The following is a 17,124-nucleotide window of genomic DNA, read 5'->3' as shown; positions in this document are numbered from 1 at the left end:
CTAAAGTTCCTCCATCCCTCCATTTCGTTTGATTAACCATATGATAGTTTATTTGACCCATACAATATTTCTGCATTTAATTTTTTTATTAATTTAAATTGTGTCAGAAAACTTTTAGTTTACAGGAATTAGAGAGTCCGTTAAGAATGGAAAAGCACGAATTTTAGAAAAAAATAGATGTAAACTACCAACTAAATCTTTATTATTATAAATAATAAAGAAAATAATTTCTGACCCATTTTTTAAAATAATATAAAATATATTACCAATCATTTCTTAAAAATAATAAAAAAAAATCGAACCATATATATATAATATTCCACGGCTAACTTTACGTCTTAAATTAAATTTCATAATACAAACTAATTTTTAACTTTTATTTTATTCAACTATTTATTTAAATTAGTCTCCTATATTTTAAAAATACTTACAAAATTATTTTAAAAGAGTATTTTATTCATTTTAAAACTTCAAAATTCGTAACTACTCCCCTATATGTAGGAGAGATCGGATATTTTCAAAAGCGTAATTAAAAAAATAAATAAAGTGATTAAGATATATACTGATACACGATTGGACTTGAACAGAAAAATAATTTTCATCTCTGACTCAATTTAATTTTCATCTGAAAACTTTGGCGCTTCCAGAAATACCAAACCCTTCGCCTCTCTCCCTCACTCCCCTGCCTGCAACATCATGGCTTCGCTGATCGGACCCAAATCTCCTCAAATTTCATCTCCGTCGCCATTTGCTTCGTCGACTACGGCTTTCTTGTCTCGGCCGTTGTCTACGAAGCCCGCGGCAAGGTCCGGAAAGTATCCGCGTTCGTCGTCAGAGGCGTCAGTGAGATTTCAGATTGATGGAAGGCCGGCGTCTCCCGGCCGTTCGATTTCGGTTCAGAAGAATCGCGAGAGAAATGCGAATGCGGTGTCGTCGAATAAGAAGAAATGGTGCATGTGTTCTCCGTCTACTCATCCAGGCTCTTTCAGGTGTTCGCTGCACAAGAAGAATTCGAGGCACTCTGTTAATGTCGTGAATCGCAGCGAGTTCTCGAACGGATCGTTGAATTTCCGTAGATCGGCAATGGCGAATTCGATTGTGAGAATTGGAGGCGTGGAAGGTACTGATCTCGTGAAAACAGCTTTAGCGGCTTTGGTTAGACCTTCTTCGCATCAGGTGCGGCGGCGATCAGCGTTTCAACCTAGGCCTAGCCGTCTATCAGTCATGTCAAAAGCAGAGGAGGAGAAGGAGGAGGAGTAGCGACACATTTTCCAGCCCTAATCATTCTCTTTTTTTTTTCTTTTTTTTTCTGGACGTCGGTTTATCCTTAATTCGACCAACAATTCTTTGTAAATTTTTTTTGGACGTGTTTCAACCGATTTGAATTGGGATGAATTTTGGCTTCTTTAATTGGAGAGTTTATTTAATTTTGTTTTGTTTGGCCTTGGTCACTGCTCATAAAATCTTAATTTTAATTTAGATTGAAATACTTAATTTAAATTGAAATATATATGTATATATATATATATATATATTCTTTTCACTCGGTCTATTTAGATTTCATTTGATAGCTTAATCTATTTAGGTGGAAATATATCTATCAAAATTGAAACATATATATTCTTTCGGATCAAGACTAAGATTGAAATATGTAGATTAAGATTAAGATATATATACTCTTTCTAGGAAGATTAATACAATAATTATATCTAATTAATTAACATTTAATTAGAAATTGATTATCATATTTTTTTCACCAGTCAATTTTTTTTTATATATTATTGATCAATATACCTCTCTCTCTCTTTAAAAAAATTCATCAAATAATTAAATGTCCCTCCCCGTAAATAATTTGAAAAAAAAAATCAATTAAATAAATTTTAAGATAGAGATGTAATAACAATTTTAAATTAAATGTATTTGAAAAAAAAAAATTGGATTAAACAAATTTTAAGATATATATTTGATAACAAATTTAATTGGTAAATTCTATTTTAATTTAAACGTGGTATTATTTATTAATTTAGGAGTATGTTCTATTTAAAAAGTTTATATAGTATCACATCATTTATAATAATATGTTTTAGGTAATCTAATTTAACAAAAAAAAATCATATTGTATTTATTAAGATCTCATAATTGGTGTCCTTTCGAGGTCAGTGTCCTCGGTGGCACTCGTTTCCTTCTCCAATTGATGTGAGACCTTCAATTGATGTGAGACCTTCAATCCACTCTCTTTGGAGCGAGCATCTTTGTTCTCACACCGACCAACTATAACAATTCAAACCACACTAGCCGATACTGTACTTTTTTAACTTTCCCTTTCAGATTTTCAAACACGTATGTTAAGAACAGATCAAATGATAAAGATTAGCGAATGAAAGGTCAAATGTCACCGTTATAAAAAAGTAGGTATTAGACGGTTATGGCCCACGCCTCATTTTCATATAAAGTTCGTGTAAGGAATAAAGTTCGCACCTTTGAAAAAAAAATAATAAATACGTAACACAAAAGTAGTTGGGTATATTTGATGGGTTGTAAATGGATGAGAATGATGCTTACTTTGTATGAATTCGACATCACATCCATTTAACAATTTTTCGAACAAGACTATATCTGCCGAACAAAATATCCAAACTTTAGTCGTTACCCAATATTTGTATTTATCTGTAATTAATTGATTTATTTATTTTATGAGTTTCCGTGCAAAAGAAGAATATTTTTGAATTTAAAATTCGTAGTAAATTTAAAATAACTCCTATATATATTAAAAAGAATATTTTTCTACTGCCATATTTGAAAAATAATAATAATAATTTTGAGATGTTTAGCTTATTTAAAAAAAAAAAAATATATATATATATATTTTTAAATATTTGAAAATATTTAAGTAATATTAAAACAAAATTATATGAAATAATAGCTTGCTTATATACTTCCCAATTATAAATTTGGTTTTTTATAGGGTTTTTTTAAAAAAGAAATTAACCATATAAAATTTTTTTAAAAAAATTATAGCTTCCTATTAAATTCAAATTTATATATAAAAAATAATTATTATTAAACCATTTAAAAATTTTCTTTTTATAAGCATGTTAGACACGTTTGCAATAAGTTTAATAATTAGAGTTATTTAAAATAACTTCCAAAATGCTAAAATATAACCGTTTTAAATAAATTATATATTTTTCAAAATATTTAACCATTAATCATTTCAAACAGCTCCTCTTTCAAAAAAAAAGAAAATTAATAATAATTTAATATGATGACCAAAATAATATTTAAAAAAAGTATTAACCAATTAGAAAAGTGCTAACTTTTAATTAAAATAATTAGTGGAATGCTTTTTTTTTTTTTTTTTTTTTACGAGCTTATATTCAATGATGAAAATCATGAATGATTCCATTGAAGGTTCATCTCGACAATCACATGGGTATTAAAAATTGAAAACCCTAACCTCATGTGTTACATTTTTACTTTTTTTTTTAATACCACCATTGAATCTGGTGCATAAGCAGGATCAACCGACAAGTATGAACATGATGCACAATTTTGAAGGAAAAAAGAAAAAAAAAAAATTGATTCTTAACTTCTTATTACTGCGTGTGTTGGGAGCCGGCTCGCCTGTCAGGCTACACCCCTTTTTTTGTATTCAATTCGACACCTAAACCTCTCCATACCTTAAATCACCAACTTCTCCTACTGCTTTACGCAAACAAAATCAAACCCAATTTGAGTTTGTTCTTATTTCTTCTTAAACCCTTTTGAACCCTCAAATTTAGGGATCCAAACCCATTTCCCATCTGGGGTTTTGTTGTTCGTTTAAGGGTAATCGCCTGATCTTAAGGGTATGTCGAAGCTTGTTTTGAAAGGGGGAAGTAGGCCACCATGGGTGGGCTTGGCTGCTGCTGTTTGGGTTCAAATAGCTGCTGGTTCTTCTTATAACTTCTCTCTTTACTCACACTTGCTTAAATCTGTTCTGGGTTTGAATCAGCAGCAGCTTACGGTTCTTGGAGTGGCTAATGACATTGGGGAGAGTGTGGGTTTGCTCCCTGGCCTTGCTTGTAACAGATTTCCCCCATGGGCTGTTCTTTTGGTCGGTGCTGTGTGTTGCTTTGTGGGTTATGGAGCTATTTGGCTTGCTGTTAGCAGGACTGTCCCCAATCTGCCTTATTGGCTGGTGAGTCTAATGTTCATCTTTTCAAGAACTTGTTGGGTTTTTCCTGGTTTTTGTTTGCTGATCTTGATGAATTGTACAGATTAGTTCCTTTGTTTGCTTTGTTCTTATAAACCTTGATGTTTCTCTGTTAATGGAGGTGGTTTTGCTTATTTATTGGTTTCTGGGAGATCTGAAATCAAAGCTGCTTTCAAAACTTGCTTGGTTTTTTTAGAACACTCCTAAAAAGTAGATAATAAAACATTAATTTGAGCAAGCTTTGTGTTCTTCAGATGATCTGAATGATACTAAGCTAGTATATTGATGCTGATATGCTCATACTATCCATCTTATGTAACTCACAAGCACAATCAGTTAGATGAAATCCATAGATATTCAATGGATAAGGTTGAAGTTGATTTCGAGATGAATCCTACTTTCGCATTCGAGCGATTTCGAAACTCTCGGTTTCGTTGATTCTCAAGTTCCTTTCATCTACTTTCCGTTCTACTCTGTTATTCCCAACATGTAAGAGTCCAAGCTCACCGCTAGTAGATATTGTCCTCTTTAAACTTTTCGTCAAGGTGTTTAGAACGCGTCTGCTACGAAAGGTTTCCACACCCTTGTAAAGAATGCTTCGTTCTCTTCTACAACCGATGTGGGATCTCACAATCCGCCCCGTTAGTTGATATTGTCCTCTTTGTGCTTTCCCTTTCGAGCTTCCCCTTAAGGTTTTTAGATCGCATCTACTAAGGAGAGGTTTCCACACCCTTATAAAGAATGTTTCGTTCTCCTACCCAACTGATGTGGGATCTCACAATTCATCCACTTTGGGGGCACAGTGTCTTCGTTGGCACTCGTTCCTCTCTCCAATCGTTGTGGGATCTCACCGAACAGATTTTCCCATTTGTACCATTCTATTATCTACCAACTCTACTACACCCCTTTTGATATCTCACTTGGTTGATTGCTTGATATTTGATTATCGTTTTTTATTGAAACGGGAGAATTGAAATAAAAGCTGTATCGATAACTCGGAGAACGGAATAGGAATACCTGTGTAAGTAGAGGAACTTGAACACACCCCCTTTAGAGGGGTCTCTCAAGCTTAAACTACCAATAATTTGTCTTTTCAGCACTTTTCTTAGCTTGCTTCTTGATCTTGTATTCTTTCGTTTATAGTTCATGTGGTTTAAGCATCCTGAATGTCATGGCAGCTATGGCTCACACATTGTATTGCCACAAATAGCAATGCATGGTTTGGAACAGCCGTGCTCGTTACGAACATGAGGAACTTCCCTCTCAGCAGAGGTACCGTTGCTGGCATTCTTAAAGGTTATGTCGGGCTTAGCGCAGCTGTATATACGGTGATATACAGTATGGTGCTCAGAAAGTCTGCTTTGGATTTACTGTTGTTTCTTGCGATCGGGATACCGATTTTGTGTTTAGCCTTGATGTACTTTGTTCGACCTTGTACTCCGGCTTCAACGGAGGACCCTTCTGAGCGTAATCATTTTCTTTTCACGCAAGCTGCTTGTGTTTTGCTAGCTGTTTTTTTAGTCTCGACCACAATCCTAGATGCAACGACGACCCCTAGCAATGCTGTTGCGTACACCTTAGTTGCCATCATGGTTGTCCTTTTAATGTCTCCTCTTGCTGTTCCCATAAAAATGACCATTTGTTCTGTTAAAACGAAAAAACTTGGCCCTCGAGTCGACTCTACCGAACCTTTGGCTTCTGGAGAAAGCGATTCTTCCCAAATAGAACCTTTGTTGACCCCATCTTCCTCTGCTACAAATCTTGGAAGTTTCTACGAGAACGACGAATCATCGGATGTAGAAACACTTCTTGCTGTGGGAGAAGGGGCGATTCATAAGAAGAAAAGAAAACCGAAACGAGGGGAAGATTTCAAGCTCCGTGAAGCCGTGATCAAAGCTGATTTTTGGTTGCTTTGGTTCTTGTACTTCCTCGGGGTCGGTCCGGGAATAACGGTTCTCAACAATTTGTCTCAAATTGGGATTTCATTGGGTGTTGATGACACAACATTGCTGTTGGCTCTTTTCAGCTTCTGCAATTTCGTTGGTCGTCTAGGATCTGGCGTTATTTCCGAACACTTTGTCAGGTAAACGCTATTACGAATCGAATTAATAATTTGTTCCAACTTTTGTGTATGAGTTATCTCAGAAACAGCTCGCTTTCGTTCCCAGATTTCGGGGATATCATTATGCTTCCAAATCTGTGTATGAGTTGCTCACATTCATTGGTCGATGCAGGTCGAGAATGATACCTCGGTCGTTGTGGATGATGTTTGCACTTATGCTTATGTCTGTAGCATTCCTACTGTATGCGTCCGCCCACACGGTTACTCTCTATGTCGCCACTGGTCTCATGGGAATCAGCTACGGAGTTCTATATGCTATGATGGTCCCTCTCGCATCCGAGATTTTCGGCCTAAAGAATTTCGGAGTAATCTTCAACTTCATGCAGCTGGGGAATCCGATAGGAGCAGTCCTTTTCTCGGTTCTACTCGCGAGTACTTTATACGACAATGAAGCTGCTAAGCAAGGTTCGATAACCTGCATAGGCCAAGAGTGCTTCAGGGTAACGTTCTTCGTCCTCTCAGGCGTTGCCGGGTTAGGCTCGATCTTGTGCATCATTCTGACTGTTAGATTAAGGCCAGTGTATCAAATGCTGTACGCGGGTGGCTCGTTCCGGTTGCCTCAGAATTCAGGTCATTGATGCTAGATTGGGTTCGGTTGGTCGGGGCAGTGGCTAACCAAAAGTTGATAGATTTTGTGGTTGGGTTTGGCCAAACTTGTATTGGGTGAGTTAAAAATGGATGTGTGTGTTGTATTAGGGTTTGTTGTGTATGTGTTCGTTAGTGTTGTGCATTGATGAACACCATGTGAAATATGCCTCTCTTTTTTTTTTTTGGTATTAAGAACTTCATCATCATGCTTTATTCAATAAATTACTTTTAACTATTTATCAATGCTTTTCGTTTTCCTTTAATAATTTATTTATGAATGCTTTTTCCAGATATTGTCCGCTTTAGCTCCTTACAAATCGATGTCTACTTCTCGATTTTGAAACGTGTCTATTAGGGAAAAGTTTCTACGCCATGGTAATGATTTTCATTCCCCTCAGCTTCACGACTTTGAAACGTGTATGTTAGGAAGAGGTTTCCACACCCTTATAATGAATGTTTCAATCCCCTCCCCAACTGAGGTGGGATCTCACAATCCATTCCCTTAAGGCCAGCATCCTCACTGGCACAATCCATTCCCTTAAGGGCCAGCAACCTCACTGGCACATCGTCCGATGTCTGGCTCTGATAGCATTTGTAACAGCTCAAGCCCACTGCTAGTAGATATTGTCTGCTTTGCCCCGTTAAATATTGTCGTCAGCCTCACGATTTTAAAACGCGTCTACTATAGAAACGGTCTAGCTCTACTCCAACCATTGTCTGATAATTGACTCTAATACCATTTCTAACACCCCAAGTTCACCGCCGACAAATATTGTACTTTTTAAGCTTTCTCTGATGAGATTTCCCCTCTCAATGTTTTAAAACGCGTCTGCTAGAGAAATGGTCTCCGTACCCTTACGAGCAATGCTTCATTTCCCTCATGGGATCTCACATAAAGTTTCAAGAAAATATTAGACTATAAAACGCTCAATAACTAAACTTATAATTTAACTTATTATATTTGTGATATACGTAAATTTGAATATAGTTTAACGATGAATCTTCTCCGTTATATCTCATTAAATTATTACCCTTTTATTTTTTATAATAAAATAGCCAACATGGTCAACATTATAATATAAAGCAAATAAATGGTTTCCCCAACCCCAAGGCAGCCTTCAATCAAAGAACATCAAACTTGCTTTCTCAATAAGAAACAAATTAAATCATCACCATGCGAGGAAACAAACAGAAAAGATGGGAATCAAATGCAAAAGAGAGTGAAAATTGTAATAAATAAGTGAGATTCAAACAAATCATTATGAGATTACAAGCCTCGAACCACAAGCACAAAAGCTGGGTTTGGCACAGATTATGATATCTACTCAACAAATCAACATCCCATTCATTGAGCCTGTTAGAACAGAGAGCTAAAAGGCATGAACCAACGAATCATACTCCAGAAACAGAGAAACAAACATGGTAAAGGGAGAATCATCACACCCTTCTTCTTCCTAAAGCTTGTCTTCTGCTACTGAGAAAGAAACAGTGAAGCATTCCCAATTCCCATACACAGCAGCATCCACTGTAATATAATGTAATGTAATGTAATGTACTAAAATCTATCCATCTTTTGGTGGAAGATCCCAAAAACCTATCTCTCACCATCAGAATCAACTCAATTCAAAACAAAACACAATGGATTCCAGTAATGGAATTGTTACAACACATTAGATCTCTTCAGAAAATCAATCCACGAATTAATTCAAGTAGGTTTCAAATTCTTAAACATTGTATCCCACCTGATCTCCTGGACGCCATTCCTCCAGTAACCATTCTGCTTCTTCTTCCTCTTCCTCTCCTCCGGCCGGAGACCGTACAGAATCGGACCGGAAAAGCTGTGAACACGCGGCAACAGACCAGAAGTATCCGGACTTCGATTAGTGAGAAGAAACTTCCCCTGCTGTTTAGCGACAGCCAAATTCCTATTCGGTTTGAGGAATTTACCCGCGTAAGTAGATTTCGGAACAAGAACTAGGGCTTTGGAGTCGTCTTGATCCCGATAAGTGAAACTACGAATTAGATTAGCAAAACGGCGCTTGGTACTCTTAACAGCGAGAAGAAGGCGAGTAATCGGACGGGGACGAAGTGCGGTGTCCTTGCGAGCGAGCTTGAGGATCTCGAGACGGTGCTTGGCAATGGAGATTCCGATACTCTGAAGAAATTCGTGGTTGAAATAGCGGATATCTTCTCGCTCAAGCTGGTTATGGGCTAGGGCAAGGCCGTACTCGTAGACCAGAGCAGGATGTAAAGCTGTTCTTGAAAGCCATAAGAACCAATCCATGTCTTCTTCTTCTTCTTCTTCTTCTTCTTCTTCTTGTTTCTCTGTGGTGAATGATTTACACTTGGAGAAGAAGACATCACCATATTTATACATAAACCAACCTTTTTTTCCTCACCAAAAAACTAAATTTCAATTTTTAAAAACCATAATTTATATATTGTTGCTATATTTTCATTAGATGTTTGTTTATCTGGACCCGCTCTCCAAACCGAAACAAGAATCATCGTTTAAATTCAAAAATTAAGATAAATTTCTTTTAACTAGCTAAACGGACCCGGAGACGAGAATTATATTTTCATCCTCACTCCCCCGACCCTATCCCATTTTTTATAATATTGAAAAATCAAAATTATATATATATTGTAATTTTAATTCAAATAAAATGTAAATATCTTCTTTCAAATGGAATATTATTCATTGTTTTGATATTTTAGGTTATTATTAAATCATAATTTGAATAATATATTTAGTTTTTAACTTTTTATTATTATTATAACAAAGGTGGAGTTCTCACTACGTTAATTTAACTGTTCCAACTAACTAACATAAAATTATTTTTATTTTTTTTTAAGAAACAAAAATGAAATTAAGATAAAAATATTTAATTTTCTATTATTGTTATTTGTCATCATTACAATAAAGTATGACCCATTTTAATGGTTAAAAATGGGGTTAGGTGAAGTTTTTACTTTTTTTTTTTTTCTTAAAAAAAAAACACAAATAATACAGACAGAGAAAATATGAATTGAACCAAATACAGTTTGATCGATAAATTGTGATTATTGAACATAAATATTTTAATATACGCTTAAATCAATTAAATTCTTAAATCAATTAAATTGTCAAAAGTGATATATATATATATATATATATATATATATATATATATTTTTTTTTTAAATTTTCCCATCAATCAAGGAGAGAAAAAAAAAATTGGGTTGGTTGAACTAAAAGCAACCATGATTGCTTAGTTTTGATTTTTAACTTGTTTGGCAACAATTAGTGTGAATAAGTTTTATTTATTTATTTGTACTTTTAAATTAGTTTAAAATTAATATTTTATATTTTTTTTTTATAATTTATAGACGCAAATAGGAATATACATTGAACCCGAAAACATAACAAATTGGATCAGCTCAACTTGAATCATAAGAGTTAGGTTGGGTTTGGGTTAGGTATGGTAAATTTTCTGAAACCAAATTGGCTCTAATCGAATTTCAAGTTCATGGGATACAGTAAAACACAAACCCTAGCTTGCAAGACCCTTCTTTTAGATGCCCTAGCCCACGCCCCCACCCCCACCGTCAAATGCTCCTTACTCTCGCAAACTCCCTTGCCCACTATCAAATTATAACATATTGGGCGACAATTATTTTTAAGTGGTTTTAGATATGTCTACGTCTCCTTAAATAGAATCTCTAGTCTTCAATGTGAGTAGATTAACAAGACTCGTGGGTCTCCTTCGAATAACAACACCTTTGACAAGACTTCTATATGACCCACGTGTGAAACTTTTTTTTTGCACGACAATAACTTGAACAACGCAATTTCGAGCAGGTTGATGTCTCCCTTAGACCATGTACCAAACTAAAATAAGCAATGATAAGCACACTGCCCTCAAATGGGTCAAGTTCCCCTTCCCAACTAGCAACTATGACAACACGTCTTGAATGGCAACGACAATGTTCGACTACGATGCATATTTTGAATCATATCGAACTTGAGTGCCCATAGCTCGTAGAGGTCATATCTACAAGTTCGAGCACGTTCAAACACGAACCATCATTAGCCCAAGATAAATAGAAATTTTCCACACTAAATTAAATAAATATTTGTGATGATAATTTAAATGTGATTTATGTAATGGGCTTGGCCTTTAAAAGAAATGGGTTTGGAGGGTGAGCCTATCTGAACTGGGCCTGGGCTTGGGCTTTTGGGCCTTGTCACAATGAAAAAAATAAATTAGATTTATTTATAAAAAAATGATATTTATAATTATATCAATTAAATTTACAAATATTATTTATTTATTTGGCTCTGTACCTAAAAGAAAATAAAGAAAATAAAGAAAATAAAGAAAATAAAGAAAATAAAGAAAATAAAGAAAATAAAGGAGGATTCTTTTTTGAAAGAACCTTTCTTTTCTTTTACCCTTCTCGATTCTCCCTACCCTTTTTCACTTTTTTTACCTTTTACTATATTCCCTTTCCTTCTAGAAATTTACCCCACACCCGCTTTCTCTACGCGCTTGCTTTTCAAGAAAACGCTCGTCGGTGCATGATTCTTCCTGGCAATATCCTTTTCAAGTGTTTGTTATTCTCTTGACGTTGAACTCGAGAGTTGTTGTTTATATTACGTCCCTTTGACTGGTATCTATTATGCTCGTTGACATCCGTAGATGTCTGAATCAGCTTACGCTTACTTCGGCGAATCTTATTGGATAACCCGTCTAACCTTACATTGTTTGGGTGAGATGGTCGTTATGGTACGTATCATCCTCATAGAACCTTTAGGAACTAACGTTCGACTTTAAACAAATGAATAGTTTGTTTAGGACGTAGGATTTATGTAATATTTAGGATAAACTTTTATATTTTTTAATTAAAAAACTAAAGAAAAATGTCGTGGATATGAAGGAGAAAATGGTCTTTTTACTCGTGTTGTACAATATCATGGGGAATTAAAATATTCCTTTTTTTTTTCCTTTAAGAAATTTGATTTATTATTAGCTTTGCTTAATTTAGCAATAATAAGTATTGAATTAAATATATAATTTTATGTCGTTATCAATCATAAAAAGTCAATTATTTGGAAGCTAGTGAAATTACAAAAGTGTCCCCAGTGGATCCAAGTTGTTTGAAATTTGAAAATTCTGTGGTAGAAAATGACATCTATCTTATTCGTCCGGAAACTTTATTTTAAAATAATATTTAGGCAATTAAAATTATATATGTCACCATCCACATAATTTAAATATTTAAATATTTAAATACCAGAAACTGAATTTTCTTGAATTTAAGGTCCACATAATTGATACTTTTTAAATAAAAATAAAAATAAAATAAAAAGGTGAACGCTTTGTAATATCAAAAATTCAACACGAACCAGACAAAGATTAACTCTCGAGAATAAAAGCAGAAGGGAGATAAGTTGACTTTACTTATCCCATCCAACAAACTTGAACGAACGAACGAACCAATGTTGTCTCGTTTAACCTGCTCAAGAAACAGGAAATATTAAATTACTTAATTTATAGAAATGAGGAAGGGTAGGACTACGTAAGTCGGGAGGAAAAACTTAACTTATAATTGAATTTATGAATAGGTTTCCTTTGTTTGCAACGATGTCCTTAACGAATTATGTTTAACATAGTTAGTCCAGTTGTTCGTCCAATCAACAGAAGATCAAACTAAACTAATGATACTTCATTTTAAATTAGTTAGAACGTTTTTTTTTATAATCAATTTAATTTAATGGATTAAAACATACATCATTCATAAGTAAAATTTGGGTTGAAATTGACCTAAAATGTAAAAGTAAAAAGGTAAAAAAGTTGGTGTATAATTTTATTAATTTGACCTTATTTTGATAATGGCGAGGTACAAAAAGGTAAAATAAAGTTTTTAAAAAAATAAAATAATTATAAATATATACTAAATGAGTGGGTCCCACCACAAAGGGTATCCCGTCCTCCGTCCAACTTCAAAGTCCCATCCCACTCTCTTATTTTTTTTATTATTATTTTGAGATCTAAATCAATCCCTTATTTTAATTCAATAAATAAATAAATAAATAAATTTATATCATATCGCGATATATCGTTTTCATATCTTCTTCTCGGACTTTCCTACCCCTCCCTTTATTTTATTTTATTTTTCTTTCCCTTTTTAAAAGTGACTACAAAAAGAAAAGCGGGAAATTCCATTTTTGTCCTCACAAATTTCCCCATATTACCTTCCTTTCACTCCATTATTTTTCCAAATCTAGATCCTCCTAATAAATTCTTTTCTCTTTTTTTTGTTTTATTTTTAATTTTCAGAAAATAAGTGGATATTCAAATCTGAAGAATATAATATGTTAAATAAATATATTGATTTATTTAATTAATTTGAAATTAAGTGCATGGGGTATGGTGGGTAACAGGATGGCCCACATTGCTTTTATTTTATTTTTTTAATTTTAATTTATATTAAAACAATGCTGGGATAAGAAAGAGACAAACAAATGAATAAAGGTATTTTAGTTCTTAATTATTGGGACTGAACTGAATGGGAACATAAAGTCAAGAATATTCTTTTTTTTTTATTAATTTTTAAATTAATTCCTTTTTTAATTTTTTAAAAAATGTTTATTTTATATTATTTTCTCAGTGGACAAATTATCAATCCAACCACATGCTGTCTCGTTATTGGAGGCGATTCATTTCATTTTCACGTGATTCTCAATTTCTTTTTTTTTTCTCTCTTTTTAATTACTTATAAATATTTATATATAAAACGAAAATTAGTGATGCTAAAATGAATTAATAATATTTTAGTGGTTGAGATGAGGTGGAATTTTGGTCCAATCAGATTTTGACAAATATACATCAATTCTTTTTATTTATATATATATATATATTCCTTCTCTTTCTTGAAATAGTTTTATAATAAATTATTTTTTATATATATAAATTTAATTTCATAGTCAATTAAAATTTAACTGGAGGTAGAGTTTAAAAGTTGATGAAATTACTCTTTATTTATTTATTTATTTATAAGAAGGTTAATATATGGGAAACTAAGATTGATGAAATATGATTAATAATAATAATAATATAAGAAGAGTTAAAATTTAGTCAAAGTGGGAATTAATATGAATTGTCAATCACAATAAGGAGAGATTAAAGTAATGAAAGTGACATTTTGTATTTCCCAATGATATCCAATATATCGCGATATATTGTATTTCTCACGATAAATTGTTTTATTTTTTTATTTTTGTGGTAAGAAATTGTTTAATTAAAAAGAAAAGTTACTTTAGAATATTAAAGAATGCTAAATATTAAATGAATCCAAACCTACCCTTCCTTTTATTCCTCTCTCTTTATGTGTTCAAAAAATTTATTCATAATATTAAATTGTTTGATTTGTTTGAACATAAATATTTTAATTTAAAATTAATAATAAAGTGTGTTTCGAGAAATTTTTTGATGGTAGGATTGTGACGAGGTTATTGTATAAAGAAAATAAATAAATTTAATTTTAAAAATATAATGATTAAGATCATATTTAGTAATATTTAACTTTTTAAAATTAAATTTAAAGTCTTCAAAATTCAAAAAACTACTTAAATTTTGACTATGAATTTATTATGGATAATAAACGTATATTTATAAAATTAAATTTGATGGATTAAATATGTTTTATTTTACAGAAGAAAAAAAAAAAAAGGTTTATTTGGATTTGTTGCATTATTTCGTCGGTGACAACCGGTTTACCGAACTGAGCGGTTTTTTTTTTTTTTTTTTTGGTATAATTTCTTTCCCAACAAAGTAGTAGTTGTGGTCCCTACCTAAACCTTTCCTATTGGTCTCAAGTCACTCACAAACCGTGTCGAATCCTCAACTTCCCACCCATATTTTCCTCAGTCAACTTCTCGCCAATATCAATTTATCGCGAAAATATTCACGACACGATGGTTTATCGCGCTCTCTTGCAATCGCGCCACAAGTCGCATCAAAACGAATTATGTAACAATATTATTATTTTTCGAAAAATATAAATTCGAAACACTGACGTCATATAAAGGACATTTTAATATATTTTTTTTCTTCTCAAATTAAAAGTATAAATTTATTATGAGAGTATTGTACGGCAAGGAGATTAATTATAAACTAATTTATTTTTAAATTTTGTTATATATATTGGCCCATTAGGGTTTTGTTTATTATTTCTCCTAACTTCTTTTAAAATAAAAATATAGTCAAATATATAAATACATGAATACAAAATTACAAATAGTTTTATAAAATAAAAAATTAATATAGCATTTTCGATCGCGTTTTAATGTCAATATTATTTATTCTCAGGAAGTGATAAAAATGCATAGGATGATGATGCACGTGAAGAAATAAGCTCATCATCGATCTTAACCCCTTGAGAATGCGGGCGTGCACGTCTCTCGTCGAGGGTATAATATGTTTGGTAGTTGTTAAGGATATTTAATACTAAATTATAGTTTACCATCTAAATCATATTTGATATATTATTATAAGACAAATATCTATATCATTGTAATTTATTTGAATTATAAATAGAGAATTTTCACGCACCATTTAGGTATGGTGGATTAAGCAAACATTGTCATGGTATCAGAGTCTTTTTGATTTAATAACACTGATCCTTTCTTTCAATGGCTTCTGAATGCTCTACTATTCTTCTCCACCACCACTACTGGCTTTCACGCTGCAGGCGGAGCCGATTGATTACTCTTCAGCTCCACCCTATTGACCTCCCAAATCACCTGTCGTCATTCTCTATACATACAACCTCACCTTTTTCAACCCAATTAAAAATATTCAATTGCATTATACTTAGGTTGATATATATAATCCTTTTACTTTTATATTTAAATTATATTATTTTATTACATTGAAATAAGTTTACAAACATAAAAGTTTGAGCACATTTAAAGATTAAAAAAAAAAAAAAGTATGATTTGTCAATATCAAAATCAAAATAGAAAACAAATATCTTTTTATTTTTTAAAAACTTTTTTCCTTTTTTAAGAGTTTATCGATGTCAACTGAAAAGGAAAAGGGAGAAGAAGGTGACGTGTCGCTTTACCAAATCGGGTGAGCGCGCGTGAGCATGACTTCGAAGACGGAGCGCGTGAGTGAGGTCTAACTCAATGGGGGGTTTTTAGACGTTGACGGAGGGGTAGGTAGTCCACCGGTAAATAGATGAAACTTAAGGGGCAAATAAAGAAAGTAAATCGAAAGATACGTTTTATTTTTCATTCATTAAATTTTATTATATTTTAATATTTGAAATTCTCCACACCAAACCCATTAATCACTTTACTAATTACGGTTAAATTCTTGTGCTTATTAATTCCTTTTTTAAGAATTTAATATTAATATTAATATTTTACTATTTAAACTCGTAAATTTTAAAATATAATTTAAATTATAAAATTAGCTCGTGAATAAAAGATGTAAATTCTAAGTCAACGCAAAAATTTAAATAATAAAAAATATTTTAATTAAAAACGTTGTAGAATTTTGATTTAAAGTCAAATTATATTTTTGTGCAAATATATTATATTAGATATATACAGATTAATATGGAATAAATAAAAATAAAAGGAAAGGAAAACGTACAAGACAGAATAAATGAGCTAAATAATAATAATAATAATAATAATAAATAAATAAATAAATGTCCTAAACTTCCACTAATTAAGGTATCTAAGTGGTCCCATTCATGTTTTGTCTAATTACTTTTAAAGTATGGTGTTAACATCGTCTGATATTTTATGAATTCAGACTATTCAATCTGAAATATAAAGATTCTGTTGGTTTTTTTTTTTTTGTCTTTTTTAATTTAGATTCTGTTAAGACAAATTTACGAGTTGACATTTTTTTAGTTGGGTCAATCCGAACAACCCAAAAAATAGGTTTATAATCCAACTCAAGGCTACGAGAATATTTAATAAATATTAGTGTTTGGCATAATTATTTTTATAATTATAATAATTAAATCCAACATAATAATAAACTATAATGACATAAAGCTTCATCCACCTTTATTTAATACATCAATCATATTCACCCAAAAAAAATGTCCTATGAATAATGTGAATTTGAAGCATTTAATGCAATATGGAAAGTCCAAATTTTAAGAATAAAAAAAAAATCAAATTATATTTAATAAAAAATATTTATTTGGTATA

The 17,124-nt window shown here is 32.2% G+C and overlaps 3 protein-coding genes across 5 annotated transcripts; 2 read left to right on the top strand and 1 right to left on the bottom strand.

Moving 5' to 3' along the window:
* Positions 1-564: 564 nt before the first annotated feature.
* On the top strand, positions 565-1,410 carry LOC111791584 (uncharacterized). The gene has a single exon (XM_023672975.2). The coding sequence runs from the start codon at positions 697-699 to the stop codon at positions 1,258-1,260; it is 564 nt and encodes a 187-aa protein (XP_023528743.1). The 5' UTR covers positions 565-696; the 3' UTR covers positions 1,261-1,410.
* A 2,203-nt stretch (positions 1,411-3,613) lies between these two features.
* On the top strand, positions 3,614-7,148 carry LOC111791201 (Major facilitator superfamily protein). Of its 2 annotated transcripts, none has more exons than XM_023672452.2 (3): positions 3,614-4,180; positions 5,374-6,278; positions 6,430-7,148. In XM_023672452.2, the coding sequence occupies exons 1-3, from the start codon at positions 3,851-3,853 to the stop codon at positions 6,893-6,895; spliced, it is 1,701 nt and encodes a 566-aa protein (XP_023528220.1). In that variant the 5' UTR covers positions 3,614-3,850; the 3' UTR covers positions 6,896-7,148. The 2 variants fall into 2 exon arrangements, with proteins under 2 accessions (XP_023528220.1, XP_086977970.1); XM_087121844.1 differs by having other exon boundaries at positions 4,040-4,180; positions 5,339-6,278.
* A 966-nt stretch (positions 7,149-8,114) lies between these two features.
* Positions 8,115-9,294, bottom strand: LOC111791171 (uncharacterized). Of its 2 annotated transcripts, XM_023672413.2 has the most exons (3): positions 8,853-9,294; positions 8,648-8,743; positions 8,115-8,430 (listed from the first exon to the last, which is right to left on the bottom strand). In XM_023672413.2, the coding sequence occupies exons 1-3, from the start codon at positions 9,280-9,282 to the stop codon at positions 8,360-8,362; spliced, it is 597 nt and encodes a 198-aa protein (XP_023528181.2). In that variant the 5' UTR covers positions 9,283-9,294; the 3' UTR covers positions 8,115-8,359. The 2 variants fall into 2 exon arrangements, with proteins under 2 accessions (XP_023528181.2, XP_023528180.2); XM_023672412.2 differs by having other exon boundaries at positions 8,648-9,294.
* Between the last annotated feature and the right edge of the window lie 7,830 nt (positions 9,295-17,124).

Source organism: Cucurbita pepo, chromosome 3, assembly GCF_057944985.1.
Source record: "Cucurbita pepo subsp. pepo isolate OVF chromosome 3, ASM5794498v1, whole genome shotgun sequence".
Taxonomy (NCBI): domain Eukaryota; kingdom Viridiplantae; phylum Streptophyta; class Magnoliopsida; order Cucurbitales; family Cucurbitaceae; genus Cucurbita; species Cucurbita pepo.
Note: the sequence above shows the minus strand (reverse complement) of the source record. Positions and strands in the feature narration are given on the sequence as shown.

Coding starts and splice junctions, on each gene's coding strand:
- LOC111791171 (XM_023672412.2), bottom strand. CDS start 9,282: ATGTATAAATATGGTGATGTCTTCTTCTCCAAGTGTAAATCATTCACC. Junction 8,431..8,647: donor AATGGCGTCCAGGAGATCAG/GTGGGATACAAT, acceptor ATTATATTACAG/TGGATGCTGCTGTGTATGGG.
- LOC111791201 (XM_023672452.2), top strand. CDS start 3,851: ATGTCGAAGCTTGTTTTGAAAGGGGGAAGTAGGCCACCATGGGTGGGC. Junction 4,181..5,373: donor CCAATCTGCCTTATTGGCTG/GTGAGTCTAATG, acceptor ATGTCATGGCAG/CTATGGCTCACACATTGTAT. Junction 6,279..6,429: donor ATTTCCGAACACTTTGTCAG/GTAAACGCTATT, acceptor TGGTCGATGCAG/GTCGAGAATGATACCTCGGT.
- LOC111791584 (XM_023672975.2), top strand. CDS start 697: ATGGCTTCGCTGATCGGACCCAAATCTCCTCAAATTTCATCTCCGTCG.